The sequence below is a fragment of the Meles meles genome, chromosome 2 (assembly GCF_922984935.1).
Source record: "Meles meles chromosome 2, mMelMel3.1 paternal haplotype, whole genome shotgun sequence".
Lineage (NCBI taxonomy): Eukaryota > Metazoa > Chordata > Mammalia > Carnivora > Mustelidae > Meles > Meles meles.
In genome coordinates this window covers 101,432,594-101,455,597 of record NC_060067.1, presented here as the reverse complement: position 1 = coordinate 101,455,597, position 23,004 = coordinate 101,432,594, and the positions used below count along the sequence as shown (strand labels likewise).

At 40.0% G+C, this 23,004-nt stretch overlaps 1 protein-coding gene across 3 annotated transcripts in view; it reads right to left on the bottom strand.

Moving 5' to 3' along the window:
* Positions 1-6,899, bottom strand: part of COL25A1 (collagen type XXV alpha 1 chain) — a 467,999-nt gene extending 461,100 nt beyond the window's left edge. For all 3 annotated transcript variants that reach the window (XM_045995538.1, XM_045995543.1, XM_045995552.1), the window contains exons 1-2: positions 6,598-6,899; positions 5,448-5,517 (exon numbers count right to left, since the gene is read on the bottom strand). In XM_045995538.1, the coding sequence (XP_045851494.1) occupies positions 5,448-5,517; positions 6,598-6,894 (367 nt within the window). In that variant the 5' untranslated portion in view covers positions 6,895-6,899. The remainder of the gene's footprint in view (positions 1-5,447; positions 5,518-6,597) is intronic.
* Between the last annotated feature and the right edge of the window lie 16,105 nt (positions 6,900-23,004).

Below are 23,004 nucleotides of genomic sequence, written 5' to 3'. Positions count from 1 at the left end.
GAAAAGACAATCTCAAGAACTTGCTTTTTAGTAACTTTGAGACAAGAGAAAACAGAAGAGAAGCTAAGAAGCAAGAACATTGCTTCAAGAGGCAATTTGTCGCTGGTCCTTTGGGTGACAGGGCATTTTGCCAGCTGTCATTACTGGACCCACTGAAAGTGTTACACCCAAACTGTTGTCCTCATTAGGACAGAAGCCATTTAACATGAATGCTCTGAGCTCCTGGAGGTCCCACTGTATTGCCTGGCCTCACCAAAGGAAAGGAGAGCCTGCTATTCTCATTTAAAGAGAATGTATAGCATTTTAATTTGCTTTCTTTCTGCAAACAATTTCAGACTATTCTTTACCTTGCATAATTGAATATCTACATATTATTATGCCCTTACATGATGCACTCTTTCCATTCATTGTGCAGCTGGTTAAGAAAAATGTACAGTATAAGTGAAAAACCATGTTAGTGGGAAGTACATGTTTTACATGATAAAGTAAATTTCTGCTGGCAAGGTAATATAAAGGTCTTCTCCTATGATGGGGAAAGGGTGCACAGCCTTAAAGCTACAATTAATATTTGTTTCTACAAAAGATGGGGTAGATGCCATGAAGCCAGCTACTGGAGGTTGCATCACTCACGTACATGAATCAGAGATACTCTTACTTGCCTACATTTATGCTTCTTTTGGATACGACCATTTTCACAGACTTGCAGGGTATATGGGGACCTCAAAAGTTACATAGTTTATCTTTATTATCTCTAGTCACACTCCCCACACAGAGGACTGCTGTGCTTCATTTCTTCATCATCAGTGAATGGAGAGGAACCAGGTCCAAGAACACTGCTCAGGACCACCAGGCAGGAAGTTCTGACTGTTATTCAACCCAAATCTCACTGTTTTCAGGAAAAAGTGTAGAAGAATAAATCACCATCCTATTTACCACAAGACTTGATAAACTGAAGTTCCTTTTTTGCTTCAGTTGGAGATCAGTGTAGGTAAGTCTGGTATCAGTGCACCTTCATCTGACCGTAAGTTCTCAGAAAGCCAAAAGCCAGGGTAAGTTATGCAAAGCAGCTTTTTATCCATTGCTAGAGCTTTTATTTGTAATCAAAAGCCAGATTTTCTTATATTGTGATTTCTCCTACTGTGAATTTCTCTACCCACCTACCCCTCGCCCCAGAAAAGAACAGAACAAAAAAGTCCTTAGTATTTACAACATGAAAGAAATCATGGACATGTGCTCCAAAGAACACAGTCCTTTTTCTTGGTCACACTTGTCATGACTATACATTCAGGTCATTTAAAAATAAATGTCCGCCTGTCATCCTCATTGAACTGTAAGCTCCATGAGGGCAGACCCCAAGTGTGTCTGGTTCATCAGCATATTTCCAGTACCTTGTGTAACGTTTGGCATACAGCAGGCTCTTTATACCTAGAGAACCAACAAATGCGCTTGAAAATCATTCTAGTCCAACACTCCTATTTTGGGGCTATGAAAATAGACTCTATAAAAGTCATTCTTGGAAATGACTTGCCCAAGATTGTATAACATGTTAATGACAAAGCCAGGATTATAACTGGATTCTTTATTGCCCATCCACATTCTCTGTCCATTATGATACAGAGGTTCTTATATCTAATATCCTGGGCAAACAACACTACTAATGAGTAGGGTACAGAAATATGTCTGATCTAAACATCTTTTGGTTGGCTGCCTGGCTTCCAGTGTTCTCTACCAGTTGGAACATAGAGACCCTCCTATAAATATGCCTGGTTTATACATACTTGCAGGACTCCAAGAACAAAACCCAAACAGGATTCTATAGCCATAGCAAACAGTCAATTTATTCTCTCCTATGAGTGTCAAGTTTTACAGAGGCTAAGCCACAGATGCCAGCTGAATTTCTATGGTTCGGCTACTACTAACTCAAATGTTATGCTAAGCAGAGCTTCACTTCGTATGGTTTTTTAAATTTTATTTTAGGCTTTCTCTAAAGCAGAGAGTCAAAAAATAGAGCTTCCCCTGAGCACATGAAAAAAGTAAATGTAAATGTTCAGGGAGCAACAAAGGTGATTTAAAATTAGATTATGGCGATGGCTGCCCAACCCCATAAATTTATTTTTAAAATCAAATTTTTTTTAATTCAGACACTTTAAATGGGTAAATATAAATTATACTTTAATAAAGCTGTTAAAAAATAAGTGTGAAAATGAGTCAGGCAGTTGAAGCACTTCTTTTAGAAAACATTTGGTATCAAAACGGTAAAGACATAACCTCGTACTCTTTTAAGAGCAAATTCTATCTACTGTCATCATGGTTTACCTACAAGGCCAAAAGTTTTTCCTTTAAATTTGGTAAAAATAGTTTAGTAGACTAACACAAAAATGTGCAAAGAACCAGTCTCCATTGATGTAGCACTAAGAGATATTGACTCATTTGATTATCTGCATGAATATATCTATAGACATATTTGCTTAATTAAGCATAGTATTCTCATCCAAAACCTGCCATTAACTAGCCACTGGGTTTTGGGCAAGCTATATACATTTCCAGGGCTCAGTTTTTCCACCTATATCATGTGCCCCGTAGACCAGATTAGAGTTAAGTAGTACCCAATATATTAAAAAGAATAATAACTGCTATCATCTAATGAATAACCACAAAGAAGCCACATTTTAGGTAAATTATCAATCTCTGAGGAAGGTAGTATAAGCCACTTTTTTGCAGGTGAGGAACCTAGAACATGACAAGTTTGACCACAACCCCACGGTTATTTAGTGATAGATCCAGGATTCCAACCCTGTCTAGCTCCAAAACCTATATTCATTCTCTATGGTTCATTAGACTTTGTGCTTTTGATTTTGTCAGATGTGGGCATGAATCCTGACCCTGCCTTTACTATGCTAAGTCAGTCACCTTCTCTGAGTCCAGTTTCTCCACCTGTAAATAGGAGATTACTAATACTTAACTCTGAAGGTTGTTGAGAAGAGTAAATGAGAGTCCTCCCCCTACAATTATAAACCATCGAAGAATAGTCTTTCCCATCCCTCTCCCACACAAGTTCCTTCCTGTGTTTAAAAAAAAAAAAAGGAAAAAGTATAAATTCTAAGACTTCCATATAGCCTACCTGGATAGACCTCAGTGGGACTGAGTTCTATCAAGAGCAATTAAAGTGAACACAAACAACACAGCACTAGACCTTTGCTATCAGTCCTTGGCTCTGTGATGGAGACTGTCAACAAGAGTGTCAACTTCAAGGGGTGGGCATCTGTCCACAGGAACTGAGCTGAGGTCACAGACTTGTCTCACTCTGCCCTACAAACAGATGTCTGGGTGACAACTCTTAGTCACTGCAAACCAGGGTTAAAGCCAAACCAGGTGGGAAGCTCTGTATCTCCTTCCTAATCCGCTTGGCCAGGCCTTTCATTCCCTAAGACAATACCTCACTGACCATAATTCAGAATAACTAGTTTTCCCCCAGAGCACTATTTTCAACATAATGCTTTTATTTTGATGATGTCTAATTATTCCACAAGCAGAAAAAGTATATCCATGGTAGTGATTTGTTTAGCAGGAAACCTGTTTTGTTTTGTAGTTTGGAATGCACACCTTCAAACGGTTACCTTGTGAGTAACCTGGTGAAAACTGATGTAATGTGGAGCTCTAGTGGTAGCAAGAAAGTAAAGCAGCCATTAGTGAGAGCCAAAAAAAAAAGCCAAGGAAATCACCATTTATCATTTACTTATGTTATTATGGCAAAATTACCACTTATTATTAAACTAATGTTAAGAAGAAAGGGGTTCAAAATGATATTCCCAGATAATATAAGGTAAACTCTAACTGTAATGATTTCCCTCCAGATTACAAATTAGACCACAATAACTTACATCAAACATCATGAAGCAGATTTAACCACAAAAAAACAACTCAGTGCTGTGGCTGTCACTTTTCTGCTTTTTACCAAGTTCACTAAGAATCCTATTAATTAAACACTAGGTATTTTTCACATAGCTAACAAGAATACTGTATACAGAAAATTCTGGACTCTAAGTGGTAAGATCAGTGAAGTACTGTACCAACTGTCTTGGGAATTTAAATAATCCCTAGAGGCTGATGAGGTTGTTGGAAGTTAATTCCTGCACTAGAAAAGTGCCTTCCTTGAATTTCTAACTTCTGAGGTCTTTCCCAACTCAAAACAACCAAGAATGAAACCTACAATGTCCAACATTAACTCTTTGTTTTCTTGTTATCTAATATATATGTCTTCTCAACTGAAAGGGCTTCCTTAAAAAAATATATATATATAACTCCATTATGGTCAACAATGTAACAGAACACAAATAATAAAATTTTTATGCTATACAACCAGGAGTTGACATTTGAAACTTCTAAACACGGTGCCTGGTTTAGCTGTGTCAAGATAAGTTATCATGAGAAAAAAAAACCTCAGAATATGAAAAAAATACAGTATCTAGCCTTTCTGCATATAAGTATCTAAGGTATCATGTTCCTGAACATGAAAGAAAATGTAACAGACTCAGTTTTCTATAAGTGATGATGGAAAAAATGAAAATGCTCATAAAGGCATTAATGACATTTATCTGAAATAAAAATCTCAAGACTAATGGGAGATTTTCATGGCTTCTATCAGTTCAATCCACTAGATGTTTTTCAGTGGACATATTCAGTGGCTCCTAAACTGTCAGATCTACAGTTGACTGACTACCAAGCCTCAGAAGTCTGTGAATGTAGATTTAATGATTACACCAGGGTTTTTATTCATTGATGTCTCTCTTCTTCATCCTTCTGTTAATATGCTGTCATTAGTCCAGTTTCCTAGCACTACATAGAAAAATGAAAAGATATAACGGCCTTTTCTGAGACATCATCAAGAACACAATTGTTTGAAATGAGAAGCTCAAGATAAAGAACTAATTTCCTTTTAGCCCTCATCGTTAGCTATAGGGTAGGAGAGAGAACATTTCTGATAGAAAAGAATAAAAGCAGGTGTGGAAGTTAAGGTAATTTACTAACATAACTGTATGTCATAGGGAACAAATGGAAATCTGTACTAATGCAATATTGGCCACCAAGGAATTCAGAATCTAACATGTTCTGCAGTCCTTCTCACCACAGACATGAAAACTGAATAAAAAGGAAGAATATTTTTCAATCTGTGAGTCCAAGAACTTTGTCCTTGCGTGCCATCTTGCCTGTATTTCCGTGGTGATTATCTCCCCTGCTTTCCCATAACAGGCCTCAGTATGCTGCTTCAAATAATATTTGGGGGTTTATTTGCCATTCTTTTGACTGAGACATGCTGATTTTATTAAAGTCAGTTGGGCCTGCATTCTTTCTTTACTATTATTACAGGTAGACTTGACAGATACCGGACTTCGGTTTTAAAAATGCTCTGCTAGGGAGGAAACCTTGTGAAATAAGTTCCATTTTACCTGCTGGGCAGTTGCACTCTGAAGGTGCTTCTCTTGCAATTCTTATTTTAGCCATATGTTCATAGGATTTCTGTAGGAAAAGAAGAGGTATTATCATCAGTAGCATGGTAGAGAAATGGATTCTTCAGGAACTCTCTGGCCATATGCTTGATTTACCAGCATTTGAGAGCCTGCATAACTAACATTTACATATGTACTTGGACTTTAGTCAAAAGGTAACAGTACCCAAGCCCTAAAAAAAGAAATGACTACTGACACTGTATCGAGACTGCCAGACTTGTACAATATCTTCCTCCATTCCTCAACTACCACCGCCCTCCTCCTTCTCCCTCAGCTCAAGCACATGCAGTCAATGCAAAAACCCAGCTTTAACACACTGTAGTTTTAGGTAAGCTATGGGCTTTAAAACAGCCACTATCTTATACATGAAGGTCAACTGGTTATCACACTGCACAGCAACCACTGCCAAAGAGCCTCTCTGTTGGAAGAGCAAGTTCCGGAAAACCCCCTCACTCTAGTCTAATGCTGCCCCTGGTTGTGATAAATGTAACCTAGATTCCTTTCAACTCTCAACTGTAATGGCTCTGCATGCATTAACACCCCTACCATTGCATCCTTCATAAAAAAATGAAGCTGCATTTTTTTTTCTTTTTAAATACTGAATACGAAAACATTTCATGTGGGAAATAATCAATTTAAAAACCACATATAGGATTATTTCACTTTTAAAAGTGATTACCATTTGTGTATTAATAACACCTATGGCACTAACCTTCTTGTAACATATGAAGGACATAACCCATGTTATCTCTGGAAGGAATATTCTCCACAAGATTGGAAAAGATTCTTATGTCACTCTAGAAAACTAAAAAGAGATAAAATGCCACCCTGCCATTCTGGCCACCCTTCCCTCTTTCAGTCCTTCCTATTTGTGCAGCATGCAAACATTAAGAGTGAGGGAAGATGATAGAGACAGAGAGGGTGATATCAAAGGATGTGCATATACAAATATACGCTACAGGGAGCATAGATGGTCACCTAGCGTATGCACACCCAGCCACACCAAGTATGCATACAGTAAGGGTAGAGGCCAGTCCTGTACACGCGTGCGAGATATTATCCACGTGCAAAATACCCCAGCCTTTCACACCTGAGCCAGAAGTTGCTCCACTTTCTCTTGCACCATTGCCTTGAGCTGATCCAGGCCCTCGGGAAGCAGATGGATGGAAGGGTACCCTTTTGAGGATTCGAGAGCAGCGATCCTCGCCTGGAGGTCGTTGGTTTTCACCCCCAGGTACAGACAAGACATCACGGCCACCACCGACAGAAGGGCCGACAGGGCGGTGCAAGGGGGCACGGTCCAGGAACAACGCTGCCTGGCGGGGCTCGGGTCCTCGGAGCCTGGCTCCCGACCCCCACCTTTCCCTGCATGCTTCTTCACCAGCATCGTAGAGGGATCAGCTGCCTCGGCTTCGCCTCCCACTCTCTACCACCTCCAAGAATCTTGAAAGGAAAGAAGAAGGACGATTCCTCCAAAGTTCAGTCTGGGTGGCTGCACAACTAGTTGGCGGAGATCGAGCCTGGGCGCGGAGATGGAGCTCCGCTTTCCTCAGCGCCGACACCAGCAGACGTGGACCATCCTCTCCGCTTTCTTGAAAAGCACCCTCAGTCCGAGGACTGGTGGCAAAAAGGTAAAAATCGGAATGAAACCCTCCCGGCTGGCCCTCCTGGCCCCTCAGAGGACGGACACCTCGGGAGGGGTCCTCGAGAACGACCGCTCAGGGTCCAAGGGACAGCGCGAGAGGCGCAGCGAGGGGCCGCCGCTCGCCCTCGCCACAGAGCCCCCGACCTGTTGCGTCTCCGTTAGTTTGCCTTATTTCTACCTATTCAGCGCTTTTCCGCACGCCGACCTGTTTGCCACCTAGATTCGGCTCCAGGCAGAAAGGCTGAGAGAGACCGCGAGAGCGCCGCGCAAAAGGGATGGCTAAGGGGGGAAGACAGGAAAACGAAATAACCTAAGGAGCAAATTCGAGTGGCGAGGATCAAGTCGCGGCTGCCCGAAGTATCTCCGCAGCCTCGCGTGTGCGAGCCTTAAATACCCTTCGGGATGCTCGTGTGTGAGTGCGTGTGAGTGCGCGCGCGCTCCGAGAGCGACGTTCCTCCCCCGAACCCCTCCCGGCGCCCGGCCTCCGGCCCCGGGTTCCCGCAGCATTGCGCCCCCCCTTCCGAAGCCCCGGCAGAAGCCCGCCTCATTAGCATAATATATTCACCTTCGCCCTGCCCGCGGGCTCCGCCGGAGACCCTCCAAGGGGGCGGAGAGCTCGGGAGGGAACTGAGCGGGAGGTCTTCATTAGCATAATACATGCAAATAGCGGAAGCGGCCGCCGTGATTGGAGGGGAGCCTGGCGACCCCTCCCCCTCCACGGAGTAACTTCAGCGTCCCCTAAGGCCACATCTCCCGCCTGGGCCGGGGGCCGAAGCGGGGTCTACTGTTGGGAAGGCGGTAACTCTGGTTTATCCTGACGCGGCCCAGCGCCCCCTTTTTATCCCTGTTAAATATGGAGAAATGGCCTCCGGAAGGGAAGAAGCGAAGCAGAAAGCTCTAGCTCTGCACATCTTCACTCAGAAGCAGCGGCGGGAGCTATTGCGATCTCGCTTTGATGCAACCTTTCCCCCTCTCCTCCCTCACGTTCCCACATGCCCCGAGGCGGAGTGTCTGACTGACTCCTGAGGTAAATGTCCCCACTTCCCTGCTCTTCCCAAGGCCGCGCTGTAGAGTCTCCGACTAGGGGAAGTTTTCTCTCCCCTCCCCCAGTTTCCTTCTGTCTTGATGGGGCTGAGTCTCCTCCCCGCTCGGTGTTCTAGTCTGTATTAGGGTGCTAATGCGTTTTCCTGATTCCACGTTTTGTAGGATTGAAAAAGGGAGCGTGGAGGTACACACATTTCTCAGGATTTAGGAAAGGACTGAAGAATGAGGTCAATTTTTCCTCTTACCTGACTCTCCGCCCTCTGGATCAAATTACAAGTTCTCTAATGGGATTTTTGAAAGTAGGTAATAAGTAGCATTTTACATCTAATTGATTTGGGGGGGGGGGGAATTCTCATCTTTTACTCCAAACAAGTCCCTTCTTATCGCCTCCTCCTCACGGGAAATACCATATACTTTTCTTATCCTTCTTAATCAAGCTAATGTCAGGTCGATGCTCATTAATGGAAACAAGGAAATACTGCGCCTAGCTCGTCTTTCACAGACCTGAAGACTACTGCTAGGTACGAAGCAGGCTAAAGATGTTTCAGCTTTTGTTGATGGAAATACAAAACGAAAAAGGAGTAGGGGAGGAAACAGACACAACATCGAAGGAAAACAATGAATTGTGTTATAAAAGCAAAAGCCAAAATTCCTTACAGTTGTATTACACAGTAGTCTGAAAGGGTGGTCCCAGACTGACAGCATCATCAACTGAGAGCTTATGCAAAATTCAAATTCTGGGACCCCTCCCTACACCTACTAAATCAGAAACTACTAGTATTAATGATTCAAAAACAGAGATCTGTGTTATAAGGAGTCCTCCTAATGATTTTGATGCAAACTGAAGCTTGAGAACCACTGGTGTAACACTTCACAAAATTGTTTCAAATAAGTTTCTCATTTGAACCTCATAACCCTGTGATACCAGTAAGGAATTATTGGCCCCATTTTATAGATAAGGAAACAATTTTCAAGTCACATTTAATTGTGTTTAAACATGTTTCCAAGTGATAGCACAGAAGGACTAGGTACAAACTTTTTTAATATGTCAGCTCTTTCTGATTTTCCAATTACCTCTCTAACCATTCCTTGGTCTCCTTTGTGGATGTTTTCCTCTGCCTGTTTTCTAAATGTTGGTGCTCCTTAGATCGTTATCTTGTGCCATCTTCTAACTTTGTACACAATCTCCAGTGGTGCTCTCAATTACCATCCATAAACTGTTGAGTAATCAATACATATTGTAAGCCCAAACCCCTTTCTCAAGCTCTGACCTTTATAGCCAACTGCCTGTTTGCTAATTCTATCTGGATATCTTATAAGCAATTCAATTTAACCTGAATCTTACCTCCAACCCCTACTTTTTCCTTTGTTTCCCATCTCACTAAATGGAGTTGCCATCGATGCAGTATCCCCAAGCCAAAATACCACCAATAACCCTTGACTTCTCCCTTGTTCTCCTCTCCTCATCTACCTTAATTCTTCCAATACTTTCTATTGTCCTTAGGATGGAAATGATATACCTTACAAATCACCACCTGGTGCCTGTCATCTCACCTTCCTCACAGCTCATCTTCCCCCCACACTCTCCATGCCAGCTTCTCTAATGGAAGTACGGAGATAGAGAATGAAGAACTTTCTTTGGGGTAAGTCACTGGTCTTTTGAAATTTCAGTGGAAAGGCTATTTTCTGTGTTGACTGATGTTGACAGTAGGTCACACATTTAATTTGGTTGATGCAGTGTTTTTATATCATGCTTTATGGAAACTGGCCATGAGAAGGTGCATTAATAGCTCTATCAAGTTTTCAGAATGGTCAGATCTTAGCAGAGAGATAGAGTTGGAATTTTGTGGATTTGGGATCTTTAATCAGAGGATTAATTTTGCTCTATTTCTTTGGTGGGCACGATACCCGAGAAATGTACTTTAGCACTAATATTTCAAAACCCAGTAGATTTTCTACATCAAGCCCAGAGAAGGCATGGATCAAGAAAGCTCTGGGGATCTAAACCCATATTGTTCTATAGATTCATCAAAGCCCAGTTGTTGTTTCGGTTCCTATGTGGGAAAGGATTCAAAAAGTAAAAATAGCACTAAAAATGATACAATCCAGCTGACTCTGATTTGCCTGAGACTCGTATCAGTAGTAAGAAAAGGCAAGCAACTGGTTGCTGAATAGGTATGTGATTGGAAGAATAGCAGACCCTAAAAATGTCCACGTCCTATCCCCCAAAACCTGTAAATGGGGAATGTTTGGATTTGCAGATGTGATTAAATTAAGAATCTTGAGATGGGGGGTGGGGGGTGCCTGGGTGACTCAGTCAGTTAAGTGGCTGCCTTTGGCTCATGATCATGATCCTAGGGTCCTTGAGTCTTGAGATAGGAAGATTTTCTTCTACCATGTGGGTGGCCCAGTGTAACCACCAGGGTCCTGATAAGGAAGAGAGTCTAACAGAGAGAGGAGATGTGACCATAGAAGCAGAGGTCAGAGTGATATGAATACTAGTTTCAAAGATGGAAGCAAAAGAATATGGCAGTCCCTAGAAGCTGAAAAAGTCAAGGAATGGATTTCCCCTAGAACCTCCAGGAATATAGCCTTACTAACCCTTTGATTTTAGAACTTCTGACCACTAGAACTATAATTAATATGTTTGTGTTTTTCAAAGCCCTGAGTTTGTGGTAATATGTTACAACAGTCATAGGACACTAGTAGAATCTTAATCACAAGAAATCAGTCTTGGGGTGCCTGGGTGGCTCAGTGGGTTAAAGCCTCTGCCTTCGGCTCAGGTCATGATCCCAGGGTCCTGGGATCAAGCCCTGCATCAGGCTCTCTGCTCGGTGGGGAGCCTGCTTCCTCCTCTCTCTCTGCCTGCCTTCCTGCCTACTTGTGATCTCTGTCAAATAAATAAAATCTTTTTAAAAAAAAGAAGAAAAAAAAAAGAAATCAGTCTTCATCTGCTACAGCATCATAAGCACTGTTATAACCACTATAATGCCCTGTAACTCAAGCAGACCCTGTTATAACCGTCCCTGTCTCTCAAATGTTTATGCCTTCATATTTTACTGACATGCCCATTGGGAAAGAATTGGAGATATATGCCTTCTCCTATGACATGTAAAATTAGGATGCCCTCTATTGAAGCATTTTAAACAGAATACAATATGTTCTATTTCTTTAATGCCTCCCATTGGTGCAACTCAAAAATAATAAACCAGTCAAGTTGTAAAGCTGCTCTCATCTCTCCTTCCTATTGTTAGCCTAGCTACGATCATGACCCAGGACTCAACATTACTGCTAGCACTACTGTTACCAATTTCCAGGCCCCGGAAAAAAAGAGATAAACAGACTTCTGACAGAGAAACATGGCAGGAAGTTGAAGTGAGAAAGAAGGTGACCACGAGAAAACAAAAATAAAGAAGATAAAAGGGCTTTTTAAGTGTTTCGTTTTGTTTTTTTAGAAAAGGCATCATCCACTTCTATTTCCCTCTAAAAGGCTCATCAATAGAGGTTATATAGGATGGAGATGAATTAACACATACTCAAAATTTCAATGTCTTATGTGTATTTTTTTTTAAAGATTTACTTATTTTTTGAGAGAGAGCAGGCAGGTGCTCCTACCAGCAGGCAGGAAGTAGCAGAGGGAAAGAATCTCAAGCAGATTCCCCACCCCAAGTGAGGAGCCCCATCCAGGACTTGATCTCATGACCACGAGTTCATGACCAGAGCTGAAATCAAGAGTAAGTCACTCAACCAAATGGGCCACACAGGCCCTCTCTAGTGTCTTATGTGTATTTGGAAAGATTCCCTGACCAAAATAAATAGCTGGAATTATCATGTTATGATGTTTTTAGATATTAATTATGTGACAGAAAAGTATTTCACTTAGTTAGAAAATTTCTTTTAGCACCACTAATTTTTAAGGCTAATTTGGTTCCTAAGACCACCATTTTAACCAAAGTTCACCACCACAGTTCTCCAACAGAAGTAAATGTATGAGGGGATTTTTGACCATCTTTGTACACCCACAACCACCCGCTGTGTGCCTTAATAAAGAAAATGGTGGAATAAATTATGTCTTGTATTGAGCATGCTATTTCATAAACTTCAGATAAGAATGTGCTCCCAGGGAAACATCTTTTAAGACAACGTTTCCCAAATAGAATGGAGTAGGCAGTGAAGTGAATTTAGAAGATGCAGTTCTCCCACAGCCAGGCAAATTTCAATAAATCATAAACAAATTATAAATATCTTTAGGAGTAGAAGAGCAGAAAAGTAGGATTTGGCTCTAGTGACAGGCTGAAAAATTCCCTTTCAGACAGATCAAGGAACTGATCCCATTTACACAAGTCTAGTTAAGCAAGCGGTTTACAGCTATATGAATCCAATAATCTAGATGATACAAGTCCTTCAAAATTCCATTCCTCTCCACAGAGTCAGTTTAATGTTTGTTTGTTTTCTGTTTTTGTTTTGTTTTATTTGGAGAGAGGAGATGATCTTTTTCTCAAACCTCAAATAACAAGATAATAATAGATTTCCCCAAAATATGCTAGTTTAATTGTTGGTTCTAACCAAAGCAACTTTTCACTGAATTTACCAAATCAACTTTGTGTTGTAATGCTATGTGCACAGAACATGTTTGTGGCATTGATTCAGATCATTGTTACAAGAACATACCCTAAGGCCAGATGTCCTGGTTCATAAGCCACCTCTGCCATTGAATAACTGTGGGACTGGGGACAAGTTACTTAAACTTTTCTGTGCCTCTGTTTTCTCATCTATAAAACAAATATAACAATACTCTATTGCAGTGAGCAAATGGGGTGATATGTGTAAAGCATCACAATGCCTAATATTAAGTATGATGTAAATCTCCAAATCAAGGAGACAGACAGTAACAAATATAACAAATGTGGAGCAACGGGAACTCTCACACACTCTGGAATGGAAATTTACACAAGCACTTTAGAAAACTGCTTGACAATCCGTAAGCCTAAACGTACACAAACTCTTTGTGGAAGGATTTTAAAGGGAGTAACGGTAAAAGTCTGAATCTAGAAAGCTCTGTTAGTAGATGCCACATGACCTTCTAGGAGATTTAAGATGAGGATTCAAAGGAGAATGAGGAAAATGTCCTTGGAAATTATGAAGAAATAGATCCTCATTACATAGTAGCAGACGTTGCAACACTATTGTCCATGGTAAAATGGAAACTAGAAAAATGTTCTTAATGAAGTGTGTGACTTGGCCAAGAAGATTCCATTCAGAACACTGAAGATGCCAACAGGTTTCTTCTTACTGTGTGTAGTAAAATATAAAAGGAGATAGGTACAGTAAAGGAATGACTCTTAAACAAAAAGAAGTCAGGAATTGTTGCAACAGACATTTTTCATTCTCTCCAGGTGACAAGTGATACTAATATTAAGAAATAACTTTTGGATAAGACCAAATCCAGAAACTCTCAGAAAAACAAAAGCTGAGTATACTATCTTTTGTTAAGATCTCAGAAATATGTAAAGTGAGACCTCTGAGAGCTGTTTAATCAAGCAACAGAGCATATACAAAGTTTAGGATGCTATCTCTTAGTGGACTAAATATAAACCCAAAGGAGAATATGACTTATCTCAGTGGAATGAATCCCAGTAATATTTATAAGAGACCAACAAACCTTTAAAGAAAATTATACTGGAGAAAGCATCCGCTTGAACCGAAAGAAGAGGAACAGTACAAAAGAAGAAGAGGCCTTTAGACTCCAAAATCTCTACAGGTGGGAAGCAGGCTAAGAAAACTGTGGAGCTGAAAATACAGGATATATTTCATGATAAAGAGAAAATAACTCAGAGCACAGAGCCAAAGGGTCAAAAGGCAGAGCCAAAATTTATGGACAATCATTACCAGGAAGAAATAAACCTCAGTCCTAATCAAAGAACTTCTGATATATGCCCAGGTGAATTACAGAAGCTCTGTGAACCAGTGGTTCCTGGTGATATTTTTTTTTCCACTTTTAATTAAATAAGGAAGACTAAAGCAGGTATTCTATGCCTGTCCCACTATCATATGTTGGGCAGGTAACTTGTTTCTTTAGTTCACAGGGCTTTATATGGAAAGTAACTGTACTTAAGGAGAGGAACTTGAGGTTCCTCATCAGTGAACCACACCTGGAGGGCCTCATTCACACCTGTATCTGATTAGTTAATAAACTCTTTGACTTCAAGCTGATGCTGTTATACAATGTGAATTTGGAGGTCGGTAGAGGATGAGTGTGTTCCTCTACCTCTGAGGAAAGTAAGTCATCATGTCATGAACACATTCAAACAGCCTAAGAAGAAACCCATATGGGGAGGAACAGAAGCTTCTTGTCAATTGCTCGCACCAACTTGCCAAACATGTGGATGAAATGGATCCTCCTGCGCCTTTTAAGCCTTCAGACAATGGAAGTGCCAGCCAATGTTTTAAATGAAACTTCATGAAAGATCTAGAACAAGAAGTACCCAGCTAAACTGCTCCCAGTTCCTAACCCACAAAAACTGTGAGATAATAAATGTTTATTATTTTAAGACACTTTGGCAAGAAGTTTTAATTTTTTCTGACTCTTCCAGGAGACTGAAGTTCCTGATAGCTTGGGTCTCTCTAAAGGGTTTTTTGGATATCCCTATGGCATGGCATTTAGCTTCCCCATGAAGTAAATGATCCAAGAAAGAGGGTAAGGAAGATTGCCTTTTATAACCAGTCTTGGAAGTCACACACTGTCATTTCCACCATATCTATTCATTAGAAGTGAATCACTAAGTCTAGCCCCTCCTCAAAGGGCTGAGGACTAAGCCCCACCTATTATAGGGAGGACTATCAAAGAATTTGTAGACATATTTTAAAACTACCAGAGGTATATTTCTACTTCATAGAATGTATATATCATCAACTTTGGTAGATAAGCTATTGTACCAATTTATATACCCACTATCAATATATTACAGTTTCCATTGCTTCATATCCTCACCACAGTGGGAACTGTCACTTTTATTATTTGCTTATCTTCACATATTCTAATAAATCTATATTGACATTTCAGCAAGACTAGCAAAATTAACTCAATTACAACACTTATTTCATTGCATTGAATAAAGACCAGAAGATGATGATGGAGTGAGACATGTGGATAACATCTGGATAATGTGGATAATAATCTGGATAATGTGGATAATATCTGGAGAAAATGTACTACAGAAAGGGGGAATAAGCTAAGGCCCTGAAGTGGTTGTATATGTAGTGTATTTGAGGAAAAGCAAGGAGGTCAATGTAACAGGAATAGAGTAAGCAAAGGGAGATAAGTAGGGATGATGTTAGAGGGATGACAGGGTTGAAGACAGATCATAGAGGACCTTCTAGAGCTTTGCAGGAAGTTCTATTGGACAATGGAGAGCCATATTTGGGAGCCATCAGTAGGTAAATCAATGCTTCTCAATTTTGGCTGCACACTGAAATCACTTGAACTCTCTGCAGCCTTGATTCTCAGAGTCACTTGAGTTCTTCAGCTCTACAATGGTCCCTCAGGACCTCTCCCTCTGCATTTAGTCCCTTTGTGTGGTCTTTTCACATAGTCTCTCCAGCAGGGTAGCTGGGCTTCTTCTCAAAGAGCAGTGTCAAAAAAAAAAAAAAAAAAAAAAAAGAGCAGTGTCATTTCTACCACATGTTAGTGGTTAAAGCAAGTCTTCTGGCCAACACTTTTTCAAGGGGAGGGGACTTCACAATAGCATGAATACTGGAGACATGATTCCCTGGGGGCCATCACTCCAACAGAGTACCACAAAGGGAAGTGTGGACACTAAAGGTGTGAAGGACAATGAAAAGATGGTAAAATGGATGGGTTGTAGATCGCAGTAGAAGATTTGTTGGAATGAGTCCACTTAACGCAGTGAGATGGAAAATTAGGAGGTGGCATGTGGAGAGTGGAATACTTGATATAAGGTAAGTATTAAAGTTATTGATAATGGCAATGTCTGGGGCAGTGTGTTCACAGTCCTGGGGGCAAATTAGAAATAATGATGCTCAGGTCATATCGCAGGAGATTTTGATATAATTAGGTTGGAGGAGGACTGTCATTGATGTCCCTTAAATTCTCCCTAGCTCATCTAATTGAGAGCTAATTCTAATTCTAATTGAGGACTACTGATCTAGAATATGACCTTGGATACAAATGGCTGAGGTAAGCTGTACCAAAAAAATCATCAGGTTAAATAAAAAACTTAGACACAGAGGTATTGGAATAGTCATCTGCATGGATATTGAAATTATTAAAAAAAAAATTTGAAGGGAGCAGTGACAGAGACTGGTGAGCACAGGGTTAAAATATGCAAAGAAAGAGGATAAGAACTCCAGGTTTCCAGTTTGTGGATGAGTGATGGTGCCATTGACTGAAATTAAGAAACATGGCAGGAAAAAACTTATTTGTAGAGAAAAAGTTCAGATTTTTAGAAAAATAATATAAAGATATAATATGTCTTGAATAACTGGATATTCACAGGCAAAAGAATGAAATTGGGCCCTATTTCATATCATATTAAAAAGATTAACCCAAAATAATTAAAGACCTAAATCCATAAAGTCTTTAGAAGAAACATTGTGATAAATCTTCATGACCTTGGTTTGGGCAATGATTTCTTAGATACAATAGTAATAGCACAAGCAACAAAAGAAAATTAGATATATTTGGCTTCATCAAAATTTAAAACTTTTGCGTTTCAAAGATCAAAGACAATCCACAAAATGAGAGAAAATATTTGCAAACTGGTATCTGATAAGGGGTTTGCATTTGGAGAATACAAAGAATTCTCACATCTCAATAATATAAATTTAAAATTATTTAAAAATGAACAAAGAATCTGAATAGATATTTTTCCAACAAAGATACACGAATGGCAAATAAATGCATGAAAAGATGCACAACATCATTAGCCATTAGAGAAACATTTATCAAAACTGCAACAAGATGCTACTTCACACTCACTGAGATGGCTATAACAAAAAATACAGAAAATAACAAGTGTCATCAAGGACGTGGAGAAAAATTAGAAACTTCATACACTCCTAATGAGAATGCAAAATAGTAAAGCCACTTGGGAAGAGCCTGGCAGTTCTTCAAAAACTTAAACATTAAAAAAAAAAAAAAAGTAAGCTCAACATAGAGTTACCATATGACCCAGCAATTCTCCTAAGCATTCCCCAAGAGAACTGCCAACATGTGTCTACACAAAAACTTTTACGTGTTTATAGCAGCATTATTTTAATAGCCAATATGTGGAAACAACACAAATGCCCATCAATGAATGCATGCATGCATGAATGAATGAATGAACAAAATATGGTATATTCATACAATGGAATATTACTCAGCCATAAAAGAAATGAAGTATTTGATACGTGCCACAATGCAGATGAACCACAAAAACATCATGTTAAGTGAAAGAAGCCAGACACAAAAGGTCACATATTATATGACTCTTTATATAATATATCCAGAATAGGCAAATCCATAGAGACCAAACATGTATTAGTAGTTATCAGAAGATGGGATGAGAAAAAAGGAGCAGTAACTACTTCATGGGTGTAAGGGATTTTCTCCAGGGTGATGAAAAAGTTCTGAAAGTAGAGAGAGGTGATGATTGCACAACATTGTGAAGACCCCAAATGGCACTGAACTATACACTTCAAAATGGCTGTGTATTTTGTGAATTTTACCTCAGTTTTTTAAAAACTTTATTATTAAATCTCTCTTTCCATTAAACCAAGTATCCAACAGACTGGGAACATTAAGATCATCGAAGTTTAGCATCTCATTCATAGAATATATCTATAACAGACATGTATAAAAACTGAAATATAATATGCAACTAGAGTTTATAATCTTGGGGGGAGGGAAATTTTTTAAAATAAAGTTTATTTAGTTCTCCCAACATGATATGTTTGGCATGTTATTCTAAAATCCCCAAATAATTATCATTAAAGGCAAAAGTGCTTCTTTGTGGAAAACATAATTTTTCTGGGAGCACATTGACATCACAAAGAATATTTGAGGTCTCACTTCTTGAGATGTAATTTCCTATAATTGACAGAGGATATTTAGCTCATTGCTAATGGTATATATATATATATTCTTACTCTTGTCACTAACATGTCTGGATCTGAGACATAATTAAATGAATTCCTGGAACTTAGTATTAAATGAAAATCTTTGCAAGTGGAGAGAATGTGACATCAGAAACAGTCTGGCAGTGGGCTGTGGGCTAAGATCCAGGCAGGCTATATATTTTAATCACCTCATTTATTCCATTTTCCAGGCCACCCATTATATAGACAACTATTAAACATCTTGAATCTGAATAGGAACTTTCTCTGATTTGGGAATCCAAGTCTTACAACAAGACTGATGTTAAGTACAGTTTTGTCAATGTGAGTTGGCTACTCTCATGTTATCATACCAACAAGTCCAATTCAGGGAACTTGACACAACCTCAACTTCACAAAGTTCCTAGATGACTGATTATTTCTTATTAGTTACCTGCTTTGAGTACTATAATCAAGCACCATGTGCGGTCTTGTGGGTACCTAACCTCACCACCAGAGTCTGTCCACACCCACTCCCACTGCTCACACACAGACATACAAATCACTTCTTGGCCACATTCTCAGATCTACAAATGCACACCCCAAATACAAGATATACCCTTTGGAGGATGGGCCCAAGGAAGAAGCCTTGGAGGCCTGGGAGATGGGCTTTGGCACCATTTGGTAGGGAATTCCACTGTTCAGTACCTGAGCATAGTTGGGACATGGGGAAAGTGAACAGAACCAGCTGTAGCTGGGCATGTGGCCCAGTAGACTTCTTGCTCTATGGGGAGAGGACAAGCTGGAGAAGGATGCAGACAGGTGCTTTCAAAAAGTGGAGACCGAAGAATAAGGTTGGTACTACTCAGGCTGATGTTCAGCATACCCTGTAGAACTTTACCAGTTCCATTGACAACAGGCTCAAGAATTATTTGACTTATGATTAGCCTTATCAGTGAGTTACAAAGGAAGGAAGCTGATGTTGAAAAACCAAGTCACCAGCCTGTGCTGGGACAAAGCGTATGTCACATGAGGTTTCTGACCTCAGATGTTACTGAGCTTCTACTCCTATCCCTCCAAAGTCCAAACCACTGTTCAGCTATTTTCCCAGAAAGGCCACATATCTAATGTGGGGCAGGCAAGGATATGGGGAGAGTCCCAGCCAAGGGGCTGTGGGTGAATCTCCAAGATCTCCATCTTGTTTTCCAGTCTTACCCACTTATGGAGCTCTTCCTCCTCTTCTCTGTCACTTTCTACACATGACTAATGCCCCCAGGATAAAGGACTTCTCAGTTCACCAGTTTATGTTCTTTATCCCTATTCTCTCAAAGCAATTCCTCACTATCTTGTTAAGTCTCTGATGCTATTAATTAGATGTTTTATACATTTTGTGGAGATATTTTAGTTTATTTTACCAGAAAGTTGGGCTGAATTATAGTCAACTATCACTGGAAGCAGATATCCCAAGATGGCTTTCACGTCTTTCTTTTTTGGCAAATTGTGTTTCTATAAATGGACCCCAAGTAGAGCTTCAAGTTTCCTTTGACCAGCTTTGAAAATGCACTATTGAACAAACATTTGTTTAACCAGCACTCACTGACTGTCGCGCTATTTAAAGCACTATAGTAATCCTCAGAGAAGATACAAAATTGAAAATGATGCTAGCTGCACCATCAGAATAAGGTATAATCTTGAGGGGGAGTCAGACATGTGTGTAAATAATAAAGGAGTGAAGGAGGAAGGTGAAGTACAGAAATGAACTGAGTCTGGAAGTAACAAGCCTTGAGATTACAAATTGGAACAGAAATGTCATGTTTTGTGAGGACTATAAATCAAAGGTCTCAAAATGGTAGGCCACAGACTGAATGCAGCCCACAAACGTGTTTGGTTTGGCCCACACAGTGTTTTAAAAATAGGAGATTTCCCATTTTAAAAAAATCTGGATTTCCATCCTCTGAAAACTCAGAAGATCTGGCAACTGTCCTCATTGCCAACTGGCAGCCATCAACTGAAGCTAAGTAGAAGCAGCTTCCTTAGGGAGAGCTTAATTTCTTCAACTCACCGCATTTCCCATCAGTCCTCCACTGCCATCCTTCACCCTCCGCATGCTTCACTTTCTCCATCTAATGAAAAGTGCTGTATAAATGCAGCTTCCAGCCCTTCTCCTTAGAATCAGAGAGCAGTGTCCTTCAAGTCCACACCCCCTACACACACTCTCTCTCTCACATACTTCTTTCAGTCATCTGTTTACTTTCTGTAGGTATTTAAGTTGAGGGCCTCTGTGTGTGTTGATCCTGTCTCCACAGAGATGAAGAAATGGCGTACGTAAAGATTCACCGCTCCTGGTTCTTCCAAAAAGAGAAGAACATCGGACTCTAGTTTTCACAGATTGTTAGGGAAAGAAAAGGAAGAGAATACAGCTTGTGCTGAGGAATGATAAAAGAGAAACTGAACCCTGCAGATGGGAATAGGGAGAGAGGAAGGCCCTGGGCAGCTCAGAGGGAGTTCCAGTAAGGGGTGGCTTTCAGGTGTGCCGCAGCTGTGTTACACTGACATCTTTGCCAAGTGATAACCCAGGCTTTGCCTGAGAAAAATCTCCCACTGCCTCTGTCACCTTCTGTGTACTTCCCATGGATATACTGAAGCTTTTATCATTGGAGAACAAAAAAAAAAGATCTTGCTGGATGGTGAGGATGGCCTTCTCTTTTTGGTAAGGGCTAAGCTAAGGGAGATGTACAGGTACATTCACTGAGATTTCAAAGTATTTTTATGTATGATGGTTAAATATAGTTGACAGTTTAAAACAGCATACAGTTTGAAGTCAAACCTGGCCTTGAACTCTGGCTCTGCTCCTCATCACTGACTACCTTTTTTCCTACATTTCATGGTAGCTCTAAGGATTAAACAAGATGATATATGGGGCACCTGGGTGGCTCAGTTGGTTAAGCATCCGCCTTTAGCTCAGGTCATGATCCCAGGGTCCTGGGATCAAGCCTGGCATGGGGCTCCTTGCTTGGCTCTATGCCTGCTTCTCCCTTTCCCTCTCCCTCTACCTGCTACTCCACCTGCCTGTGCATTTTCTCTCTCTCTCTCTCTCTCTCTCTCTCTCTGTCAAATAAATAAATAAAAATTCTTAAAAAAAAACAAACCAACAAGGTAATATATGTAAAGTACTAGGGACATTGCCTAATATACAGCAAATACTCAATAATTGTTAGCTTTTATTATTGCTTCACTTTACATGGGACCATGTACCAATCATGAGTCAGTACAAATTTTACTTTGGGTCTCTGCCTGTCTTAATTATACTCCTGCATTGATAAGAGACTCAAAATTAAATGGGCAGAGAAAAGCTGGTGTACTTGTTATACCATGTTTTCCATGTAGAAGTCAGAACATGGTTTGAAAAATAGGGGAAAATTTAAAGTATAGGGCATGACTTATATGAGCAAGTGATTTATAAATAAAATGGTAAGTCATGTCGTTTTTTTTCTCCAGCTTTCTGTATAAACCCTAAAAAGTTACCAAGACTTCACTCATGGGCAAAAGAACTTTAAACCCAAGTAGGGTTTGTCAGGCCATTCCAAGCCACTGTGCGATACACTGCTCATACCTCAACAGAAATTTTTGCTTTCTGAACTCTGGCATTCCAGCTTGTCTCAGCCTCTGGTCTTATCCATTTGAAATCCATATTTGTCTCTATTCTGACTCAGGCTTGGATATTTTCATCTTTTCATTATTAATGGTCAGTCTATATTGTTATTAATCATGACCTAAGGTTTTACCCAAATAGTCACTCTATACCCCTACATATTATAGACTGAATACATTGACCATACCACCCTCCCAACTTTTCTTCCTGTTCTAAGCTCTACATCACCCTTTCTTCCTAAAGTTCTTCCCTTATGGCTTGAGTTCCCAAGCTTCCACAGGACCTGTCTTTATTTGAAGAAGAGAGTAAATTTTTTTATTGAAGATTAACATGCATTACAAAAATAATAAAAATACACAAATAGTAAGTGTCCAGCTCCATAATTTTTTTTTCTTTTTTTAGAGAATGTGTGCAAGCTGGGGGTGGGCCCCAGAGGGAGAGGGAGAGAGAGAATCTTAAGCAGCTCCAAGACCAGTGCAGAGCCTTATGCAGGGCTTAATCTCAGGACTCTGAGATCACGAGCTGAGCTGAAATCCAGAGTCAGAAGCTTAACTGACTGAGCCACCTAGGGGTCCCAGCTCCACAAACTTTTCTAAAATGAACAATCCTGTGTAACCTATGCTCAGATCAGGAAATACTCATAACTCTATCCCACCATTCCCCATTTGAGAACAGAGTTTAGATTGAAGTGCTGCTTTTTAACTTTCTATACATGGAATCAAACAATACAGATTTGTCTTTCCCTGACTACTGTGTTCAATATTATGTTTGTGAGATTCATTCATATTTTTACATATGGTAGCATATTTATTCTTGTTATTGTATGTATTTCTGTGTTTGACTATTTATCCATTTTACTATTGATGGATATTTGGGTTTGATCCAATTTTTTGGCTATAACAGATACTGGTGCTGTTAACATATTTGCTCAAGTCTTTTGGTTACTATCCATGCATTTCTGTTGAATGTGTACCTATGAGAAATCTGGTTCAAATGATTTGCAAGTGTTCAACTTAAATGGCTACAGCCACACACTTTTTCAAAGTGGTCATGACAATTCA